The sequence below is a fragment of the Oncorhynchus keta genome, unplaced genomic scaffold, assembly GCF_023373465.1.
Source record: "Oncorhynchus keta strain PuntledgeMale-10-30-2019 unplaced genomic scaffold, Oket_V2 Un_contig_25469_pilon_pilon, whole genome shotgun sequence".
Lineage (NCBI taxonomy): Eukaryota > Metazoa > Chordata > Actinopteri > Salmoniformes > Salmonidae > Oncorhynchus > Oncorhynchus keta.
The window spans coordinates 43,891-56,025 of NW_026284462.1; the positions used below are offsets into that span (position 1 = coordinate 43,891).

General features: G+C 40.6%; 1 protein-coding gene across 1 annotated transcript in view; it reads right to left on the minus strand.

Annotated features, from left to right (window-relative positions):
• Nucleotides 1-12,135, minus strand: part of sema7a (semaphorin 7A) — an 85,180-nt gene that overhangs the window by 43,523 nt on the left and 29,522 nt on the right. The window contains exons 6-7 of the mRNA XM_052506083.1: nt 9,707-9,817; nt 3,773-3,915 (exon numbers count right to left, since the gene is read on the minus strand). Coding sequence (XP_052362043.1) covers nt 3,773-3,915; nt 9,707-9,817 — 254 coding nt within the window. The remainder of the gene's footprint in view (nt 1-3,772; nt 3,916-9,706; nt 9,818-12,135) is intronic.

The window sequence follows — 12,135 nt, forward strand, 5'->3', positions numbered from 1 at the left end:
ACCATCTAACAGACTGTCTCTATCCCACCATCTAACAGACTGTCTCTATCCCACCATCTAACAGACTGTCTCTATCTAACAGACTGTCTCTATCCCACCATCTAACAGACTGTCTCTATCTAACAGACTGTCTCTATCCCACTATCTAACAGACTGTCTCTATCCCACTATCTGACAGACTGTCTCTATCCCACCATCTAACAGACTGTCTCTATCTAACAGACTGTCTCTATCTGACAGACTGTCTCTATCCCACTATCTAACAGACTGTCTCTATCCCACCATCTAACAGACTGTCTCTATCTAACAGACTGTCTCTATCCCACCATCTAACAGACTGTCTCTATCCCACTATCTAACAGACTGTCTCTATTCCACTATCTGACAGACTGTCTCTATCTAACAGACTGTCTCTATCCCACCATCTAACAGACTGTCTCTATTCCACTATCTGACAGACTGTCTCTATCTAACAGACTGTCTCTATCCCACCATCTGACAGACTGTCTCTATCCCACCATCTGACAGACTGTCTCTATCTAACAGACTGTCTCTATCCCACCATCTAACAGACTGTCTCTATCCCACCATCTAACAGACTGTCTCTATCTAACAGACTGTCTCTATCCCACTATCTAACAGACTGTCTCTATCCCACCATCTAACAGACTGTCTCTATCTAACAGACTGTCTCTATCCCACTATCTAACAGACTGTCTCTATCCCACCATCTAACAGACTGTCTCTATCCCACTATCTGACAGACTGTCTTTATCTAACAGACTGTCTCTATCCCACCATCTAACAGACTGTCTCTATCCCACCATCTAACAGACTGTCTCTATCTAACAGACTGTCTCTATTCCACTATCTAACAGACTGTCTCTATCCCACTATCTAACAGACTGTCTCTATCCCACTATCTAACAGACTGTCTCTATCCCACTATCTAACAGACTGTCTCTATCTAACAGACCGTCTCTATCTAACAGACTGTCTCTATCCCACTATCTAACAGACTGTCTCTATCCCACCATCTAACAGACTGTCTCTATCCCACTATCTGACAGACTGTCTCTATCCCACCATCTAACAGACTGTCTCTATCCCACCATCTAACAGACTGTCTCTATCTAACAGACTGTCTCTATCCCACTATCTGACAGACTGTCTCTATCCCACCATCTAACAGACTGTCTCTATCCCACCATCTAACAGACTGTCTCTATCCCACCATCTAACAGACTGTCTCTATCCCACCATCTAACAGACTGTCTCTATCCCACCATCTAACAGACTGTCTCTATCTAACAGACTGTCTCTATCTAACAGACTGTCTCTATCTAACAGACTGTCTCTATCCCACTATCTAACAGACTGTCTCTATCTAACAGACTGTCTCTATCTAACAGACTGTCTCTATCCCACTATCTAACAGACTGTCTCTATTCCACTATCTGACAGACTGTCTCTATCCCACTATCTAACAGACTGTCTCTATCCCACTATCTAACAGACTGTCTCTATCCCACTATCTAACAGACTGTCTCTATCCCACTATCTGACAGACTGTCTCTATCCCACCATCTAACAGACTGTCTCTATCTAACAGACTGTCTCTATCTGACAGACTGTCTCTATCCCACTATCTAACAGACTGTCTCTATCCCACCATCTAACAGACTGTCTCTATCCCACCATCTAACAGACTGTCTCTATCTAACAGACTGTCTCTATCCCACCATCTAACAGACTGTCTCTATCCCACTATCTAACAGACTGTCTCTATCCCACTATCTGACAGACTGTCTCTATCTAACAGACTGTCTCTATCCCACCATCTGACAGACTGTCTCTATCCCACCATCTGACAGACTGTCTCTATCTAACAGACTGTCTCTATCCCACTATCTGACAGACTGTCTCTATCCCACCATCTAACAGACTGTCTCTATCCCACCATCTAACAGACTGTCTCTATCCCACTATCTAACAGACTGTCTCTATCCCACCATCTAACAGACTGTCTCTATCCCACTATCTGACAGACTGTCTTTATCTAACAGACTGTCTCTATCCCACCATCTAACAGACTGTCTCTATCCCACCATCTAACAGACTGTCTCTATCTAACAGACTGTCTCTATCCCACCATCTAACAGACTGTCTCTATCCCACCATCTAACAGACTGTCTCTATCTAACAGACTGTCTCTATCTAACAGACTGTCTCTATCTGACAGACTGTCTCTATCCCACTATCTAACAGACTGTCTCTATCTGACAGACTGTCTCTATCCCACTATCTGACAGACTGTCTCTATCCCACCATCTAACAGACTGTCTCTATCTAACAGACTGTCTCTATCTGACAGACTGTCTCTATCCCACCATCTAACAGACTGTCTCTATCCCACCATCTAACAGACTGTCTCTATCTAACAGACTGTCTCTATCTGACAGACTGTCTCTATCCCACTATCTGACAGACTGTCTCTATCCCACTATCTGACAGACTGTCTCTATCCCACCATCTAACAGACTGTCTCTATCCCACCATCTAACAGACTGTCTCTATCCCACTATCTGACAGACTGTCTCTATCCCACTATCTGACAGACTGTCTCTATCTAACAGACTGTCTCTATCTAACAGACTGTCTCTATCCCACCATCTAACAGACTGTCTCTATCCCACCATCTAACAGACTGTCTCTATCTAACAGACTGTCTCTATCCCACCATCTAACAGACTGTCTCTATCCCACCATCTAACAGACTGTCTCTATCTAACAGACTGTCTCTATCCCACTATCTAACAGACTGTCTCTATCCCACCATCTAACAGACTGTCTCTATCTAACAGACTGTCTCTATCCCACTATCTAACAGACTGTCTCTATCCCACCATCTAACAGACTGTCTCTATCCCACTATCTGACAGACTGTCTTTATCTAACAGACTGTCTCTATCCCACCATCTAACAGACTGTCTCTATCCCACCATCTAACAGACTGTCTCTATCTAACAGACTGTCTCTATTCCACTATCTAACAGACTGTCTCTATCCCACTATCTAACAGACTGTCTCTATCTAACAGACCGTCTCTATCTAACAGACTGTCTCTATCCCACTATCTAACAGACTGTCTCTATTCCACTATCTGACAGACTGTCTCTATCCCACTATCTAACAGACTGTCTCTATCCCACTATCTAACAGACTGTCTCTATCCCACTATCTAACAGACTGTCTCTATCCCACTATCTAACAGACTGTCTCTATCTAACAGACCGTCTCTATCTAACAGACTGTCTCTATCCCACTATCTAACAGACTGTCTCTATCCCACCATCTAACAGACTGTCTCTATCCCACTATCTGACAGACTGTCTCTATCCCACCATCTAACAGACTGTCTCTATCCCACCATCTAACAGACTGTCTCTATCTAACAGACTGTCTCTATCCCACTATCTGACAGACTGTCTCTATCCCACCATCTAACAGACTGTCTCTATCCCACCATCTAACAGACTGTCTCTATCCCACCATCTAACAGACTGTCTCTATCCCACCATCTAACAGACTGTCTCTATCTAACAGACTGTCTCTATCCCACCATCTAACAGACTGTCTCTATCTAACAGACTGTCTCTATCTGACAGACTGTCTCTATCCCACCATCTAACAGACTGTCTCTATCCCACTATCTAACAGACTGTCTCTATCCCACCATCTAACAGACTGTCTCTATCTGTCTCCATCTTACCTTACAGACTTGTGCTACTCTAGAAATCCAGGGATCAGCTTCAGGGCTGATGTCAGAGTTCTTCTCCCTGAAGAATATATATATCTTCTCCTTGTCCGGCTCCTCCCTACGTCTCACCCAGCAGGCGGAGATGAACGTGGGCTCTGGGAGGACAGGGAATATCAATCAATTAACCCATTCTTCTATAAAACACTCCAGTTATCATTTACAGTGTTCCACTACCTATCTAACGATTGCACAATCATTTTTGCCAACAAAATTAACGAGAAACAACATCTTATCACAGAACACGTGGGTGTATCAGTTTATCAACAGAACACATGGGTGTATCAGTTTATCAACAGAACACATGGGTGTATCAACAGAACACATGGGTGTATCAGTTTAAGAACAGAACACATGGGTGTATCAGTTTACCAACAGAACACATGGGTGTATCAGTTTACCAACAGATCACATGGGTGTATCAGTTCATCAACAGAACACATGGGTGTATCAGTTCATCAACAGAACACATGGGTGTATCAGTTCATCAACAGAACACATGGGTGTATCAGTTTATCAACAGAACACATGGGTGTATCAGTTTATCAACAGAACACATGGGTGTATCAGTTCATCAACAGAACACATGGGTGTATCAGTTCATCAACAGAACACATGGGTGTATCAGTTTATCAACAGAACACATGGGTGTATCAGTTTAAGAACAGAACACATGGGTGTATCAGTTTAAGAACAGAACACATGGGTGTATCCGTTCATCAACAGAACACATGGGTGTATCAGTTCATCAACAGAACACATGGGTGTATCAGTTTAAGAACAGAACACATGGGTGTATCAACAGAACACATGGGTGTATCAGTTCATCAACAGAACACATGGGTGTATCAGTTTAAGAACAGAACACATGGGTGTATCAGTTCATCAACAGAACACATGGGTGTATCAACAGAACACATGGGTGTATCAGTTTAAGAACAGAACACATGGGTGTATCAGTTTAAGAACAGAACACATGGGTGTATCAGTTTATCAACAGAACACATGGGTGTATCAGTTTATCAACAGAACACATGGGTGTATCAGTTTAAGAACAGAACACATGGGTGTATCAGTTTAAGAACAGAACACATGGGTGTATCAGTTTATCAACAGAACACATGGGTGTATCAGTTTAAGAACAGAACACATGGGTGTATCAGTTTACCAACAGAACACATGGATGTATCAGTTTATCAACAGAACACATGGATGTATCAACAGAACACATGGATGTATCAACAGAACACATGGGTGTATCAGTTTATCAACAGAACACATGGGTGTATCAGTTCATCAACAGAACACATGGGTGTATCAGTTTATCAACAGAACGCATGGGTGTATCAGTTTACCAACAGAACACATGGATGTATCAGTTCATCAACAGAACACATGGGTGTATCAGTTTATCAACAGAACACATGGGTGTATCAGTTTATCAACAGAACACATGGGTGTATCAGTTTATCAACAGAACACATGGGTGTATCAGTTCATCAACAGAACACATGGGTGTATCAGTTTATCAACAGAACGCATGGGTGTATCAGTTTACCAACAGAACACATGGATGTATCAGTTTATCAACAGAACACATGGGTGTATCAGTTTACCAACAGAACACATGGATATATCAGTTTATCAACAGAACACATGGGTGTATCAACAGAACACATGGGTGTATCAACAGAACACATGGGTGTATCAACAGAACACATGGGTGTATCAGTTTATCAACAGAACACATAGGTGTATCAGTTCATCAACAGAACACATGGGTGTATCAGTTTATCAACAGAACGCATGGGTGTATCAGTTTACCAACAGAACACATGGATGTATCAGTTTATCAACAGAACACATGGGTGTATCAACAGAACACATGGGTGTATCAACAGAACACATGGGTGTATCAACAGAACACATGGGTGTATCAGTGAAACAACAGAACACATGGGTGTATCAGTTTAAGAACACATGGGTGTATCAGTTTATCAACAGAACACATGGGTGTATCAACAGAACACATGGGTGTATCAACAGAACACATGGGTGTATCAGTTTACCAACAGAACACATGGGTGTATCAGTTTATCAACAGAACACATGGGTGTATCAGTTTACCAACAGAACACATGGATGTATCAGTTTACCAACAGAACACATGGATGTATCAGTTTACCAACAGAACACATGGGTGTATCAGTTTATCAACAGAACACATGGGTGTATCAGTTTATCAACAGAACACATGGGTGTATCAGTTTATCAACAGAACACATGGGTGTATCAGTTTACCAACAGAACACATGGATGTATCAGTTTATCAACAGAACACATGGGTGTATCAACAGAACACATGGGTGTATCAGTGAAACAACAGATGGGTGTATCAGTTTACCAACAGAACACATGGGTGTATCAACAGAACACATGGGTGTATCAACAGAACACATGGGTGTATCAACAGAACACATGGGTGTATCAACAGAACACATGGGTGTATCAACAGAACACATGGGTGTATCAACAGAACACATGGGTGTATCAACAGAACACATGGGTGTATCAGTGAAACAACAGAAAGTACTAAACACAGAGGAACCCTGAGAGAGTTCCATCCAAACTACAATGACCCCTCTTTCATGATTAACAGCCACAGAGCCAAGCCTGCCGCCTTAAATCATGACGCAGGTGGTAGCCTTGGCTTGGCAGCTATGCTGATACGCGGAAGAGTAGACGGAAAGATAAGGATTTCACTAATGAAGCTGTACTGTGATCGCTGTGATGCCAGACTGAGAATGAGACGGCGTCCCAAAAGCCACCCTTCCTCCTACACAGTACTTTTGGCCAGGGCTCTAGTCTAAAAACAGAGAACAAGGTGCCATTTGACGGGCTATGAAAAGCCACCTGACATGCACCGTCGACAACTACTGGTATTATTATTATTATCTGACCCTGCTGGTCATCTATGAACATTTGAACAACTTGAAGAACGATCTGGCCTTAATGGCCATGTTCTGTTATGTTAATCTTATAATCTCCCTACTCGGCACAGCCAGAAGAGGACTGGCCACCCCTCAGAGCTTGGTTCCTCCCTAGGTTCCTGCCTTCATAGGGAGTTTTTCCCTAGCCACCGTGCTTCTACATCTGCATTGCTTGCCGTTTGTGGTTTTAGGCTGGGTTTCTGTATAAGCACTTTGTGACATCAGCTGATGTAAAAAGGGCTTTGAAAAATATTTGATTTGGGGTGCACCCAGAGTCTAAACTAAGTGCCAGGTCAGGGAAAGTTTCCTTCATGTTGACATCATCACATTAAAAACATTATCATCAAATGTATACATTAACACATTGGTGCATTATCACAAACTTCTTTGGTATCGGTGTCCCGTCCACGGGGCAGTTGAGCTAACGTAGGCTAATGCGATTAGCATGAGGTTGAGCTAACGTAGGCTAATGCGATTAGCATGAGGTTGAGCTAACGTTGGCTAATGCGATTAGCATGACGTTGAGCTAACGTAGGCTAATGCGATTAGCATGAGGTTGAGCTAACGTTGGCTAATGCGATTAGCATGACGTTGAGCTAACGTAGGCTAATGCGATTAGCATGAGGTTGAGCTAACGTTGGCTAATGCGATTAGCATGAGGTTGAGCTAACGTAGGCTAATGCGATTAGCATGACGTTGTAAGTAACAAGAACATTTCCCAGGACATAGACATATCTGATATTAGCAGAAAGCTTCAATTCTTGTTAATCTAACTACACTGTCCAATTTACAGTAGCTATTACAGTGAAATAATACCATGCTATTGTTTGAGGAGAGTGCACAGTTTTGAACATGAAAAGTTATTAATAAACAAATGAGGCACATTTGGGCAGTCTTGATACAGCGTTTCTAACAGAAATGCAATGGTTCATTGGATCAGTCTAAAACTTTGCGCATACACTGCAAAATAGAAATTGTAGCTGGGCTGGAATAATACATTATGGCATTTCTCTTGCATTTCAAAGATGATGGTACTGCAAAAAATACAAAATAAATGGTTGTTTTTTTTCGTTGCATTATCTTTTACCAGATCTATTGTGTTATATTCTCCTACATTCCTTTCACATTTTCACAAACCTCAAAGTGTTTCCCTTCAAATGGTACCAAGAATATGCAAATCCTTGATTCAGGTCCTGAGTTACAGGCAGTTAGATTATCTACATTATCACATCAATACATGATATATAAATACATTATTATTATTATTATTATTACATTATCACATCAATACAGTATATATTAATACATTACATTGATACCTTATCACATCAATACATTATATATTACTACATCACATTGATACATTATCACCTCAATACATTATATATTACTACATCACATTGATACATTATCACCTCAATACATTATATATTAATATACCATCACATTAATACATTATCACCTCAATACATTATATATTAATATACCATCACATTAATACATTATCACCTCAATACATTATATATTAATATACCATCACATTAATAAAGTATCACCTCAATACATTATATATTAAAACATTACCACATTAATACATCACATTAATACATTATTACATCAACACATTATATATTAATACACCATCACGTTAATAAAGTATCACATCAATACATTATATAGTTATACATCATCACATTAATACAGTATCACATTAATACATGCTATATTAATACAGTATCGTCACATGAATAAATTATCACATCACTGCACGATTTATTAATACATAATCATGTTAATACATTATCACATTAATGAATGATATTATCACAGTATATAGTAATACATCACATTAATACATGATATATTAATACATGATATATTAATACATTATCACAACACATTATATATTAATACATTATCGCCTCAATACATTATATAGTACACTATTATCACATTAATACATTATCACATTAATGCATTATCACATTAACACATTTTATCACATCAATTCATGACATATTAATACACCATCACATCAAAACAGTATCACATTAATACAGTATCACATTAATACAGTATCACATTAATACAGTATCACATTAATACAGTATCACATCAATACAGTATCACATTAACACATTTTATCACATCAATTCATTACTTATTAATACACCATCACATCAATACAGTATCACATTAATACAGTATCATATCAATACAGTATCACATTAATACAGTATCACATTAATACATTATCACATTAATACATTATCACATTAACACATTTTATCACATCAATTCATTACATATTAATACACCATCACATCAAAACAGTATCACATTAATACATTATCACATTAATACATGATCACATTAATACATTATCACATTAACACATTTTATCACATCAATTCATTACATATTAATACACCATCACATCAAAACAGTATCACATTAATACAGTATCACATTAATACATTATCACATTAATACACCATCACATCAAAACAGTATCACATTAATACAGTATCACATCAATACAGTATCACATTAATACAGTATCACATTAATACAGTATCACATTAATACATTATCACATTAATACATTATCACAACACATATATTAATACATTATCACCTCCATACATTATATAGTACACTATTATCACATTAATACATGATCACATGAATACATTATCACATTAACACATTTTATCACATCAATACAGTATCATATCAATACAGTATCACATTAATACATTATCACATTAATACATTAACACATTTTATCACATCAATTCATTACATATTAATACACCATCACATCAATACAGTATCACATCAATACAGTATCACATGAATACAGTATCACATTAATACATTATCTCTCTTTACATACCGGTCACCCACTTGTCATACATCCATACATTGGTTCTGCTGCCAGCTTTCCTTCTGAACTGTAATGAGCTCCCATCGCTGTATAAAGGAGCTGCAGCATATAGGTCCCCCTCTGAAAGAACAGAACCCACGTTACAACAAGGAAGCAGAGACATTCCATAATTCATATTGAATATCCTAGTAAAAAATATACACATTTTATAAGGTATTTCTACTGGATTTGATTAGGTATGATCTTATGTCACACACAGAGACACACACAGACACACAGAGAGACTCACAGACACACACAGAGAGACACACAGACACACAGAGACTCACAGAGAGACACACACAGACACACACAGACACACAGAGAGACACAGAGAGACACACAGACACACAAAGACTCACAGACACACAGAGAGACACACAGAGAGACACACAGACACACAGAGAGACTCACAGAGAGACTCACAGAGAGACACACAGAGACACACAGACACACACAGAGAGACACACAGAGACACACACAGAGACACACACAGAGACACACACAGAGACACACAGAGAGACACACAGAGAGACACACAGAGAGACACACAGAGAGACACACAGACTCACAGAGACTCACAGACACACACAGAGAGACACACAGACACACACAGAGAGACACAGAGAGACACAGACACACACAGAGAGACACACAGAGAGACACAGAGAGACACACAGAGAGACACACAGAGACTCACAGACACACAGAGAGACACACAGAGAGACTCACAGAGACACACAGAGAGACACACAGAGAGACTCACAGACACACACAGAGAGACACACAGAGACACACAAAGACTCACAGACACACACAGAGAGACACACAGAGAGACACACACAGACACACAAAGACACACAAAGACACACAGACACACAGAGAGACACACAGAGAGACACAGAGAGACTCACAGAGAGACTCACAGAGAGACACACAGACAGACACACAGACACACACAGAGAGACACACAGAGAGACACACAGAGAGACACACAGAGAGAGAGACACACAGAGAGACACACAGAGAGACACACAGAGAGAGAGACACACAGAGAGACACACAGAGAGAGAGACACACAGAGAGACACACAGAGAGAGAGACACACAGAGAGACACACAGAGAGACACACAGAGAGACACACAGAGAGACACACAGAGAGACACACAGAGAGACTCACAGAGACATTCAATAATGAAAACGTACGTATTCAACGCCAAGGGATCTGATTGACCAAAACCTTTGGACTACATGACCAAAGGTGACACCTGCTCGTCAAACATATCATTCCAATTCAAAATCATGGGCATTAATGTGGAGTTGGTCCCTCCCTTTGCTGCTATAACAGCCTCCACTCTTCTGGGAAGGCGTTCCACTAGATGTTGGAACATTGCTGCTATAACAGCCTCCACTCTTCTGGGAAGGCTTTCCACTAGATGTTGGAACATTGCTGCTATAACAGCCTCCACTCTTCTGGGAAGGCTTTCCACTAGATGTTGGAACATTGCTGCTATAACAGCCTCCACTCTTCTGGGAAGGCTTTCCACTAGATGTAGGAACATTGCTGCTATAACAGCCTCCACTCTTCTGGGAAGGCTTTCCACTAGATGTTGGAACATTGCTGCTATAACAGCCTCCACTCTTCTGGGGAAGGCTTTCCACTAGATGTTGGAACATTGCTGCTATAACAGCCTCCACTCTTCTGGGAAGGCTTTCCACTAGATGTAGGAACATTGCTGCTATAACAGCCTCCACTCTTCTGGGAAGGCTTTCCACTAGATGTTGGAACATTGCTGCTATAACAGCCTCCACTCTTCTGGGAAGGCTTTCCACTAGATGTTGGAACATTGCTGCTATAACAGCCTCCACTCTTCTGGGAAGGCTTTCCACTAGATGTTGGAACATTGCTGCTATAACAGCCTCCACTCTTCTGGGAAGGCTTTCCACTAGATGTTGGAACATTGCTGCTATAACAGCCTCCACTCTTCTGGGAAGGCTTTCCACTAGATGTTGGAACATTGCTGCTATAACAGCCTCCACTCTTCTGGGAAGGCTTTCCACTAGATGTTGGAACATTGCTGCTATAACAGCCTCCACTCTTCTGGGAAGGCTTTCCACTAGATGTAGGAACATTGCTGCTATAACAGCCTCCACTCTTCTGGGAAGGCTTTCCACTAGATGTTGGAACATTGCTGCTATAACAGCCTCCACTCTTCTGGGAAGGCTTTCCACTAGATGTTGGAACATTGCTGCTATAACAGCCTCCACTCTTCTGGGAAGGCTTTCCACTAGATGTTGGAACATTGCTGCTATAACAGCCTCCACTCTTCTGGGAAGGCTTTCCACTAGATGTTGGAACATTGCTGCTATAACAGCCTCCACTCTTCTGGGAAGGCTTT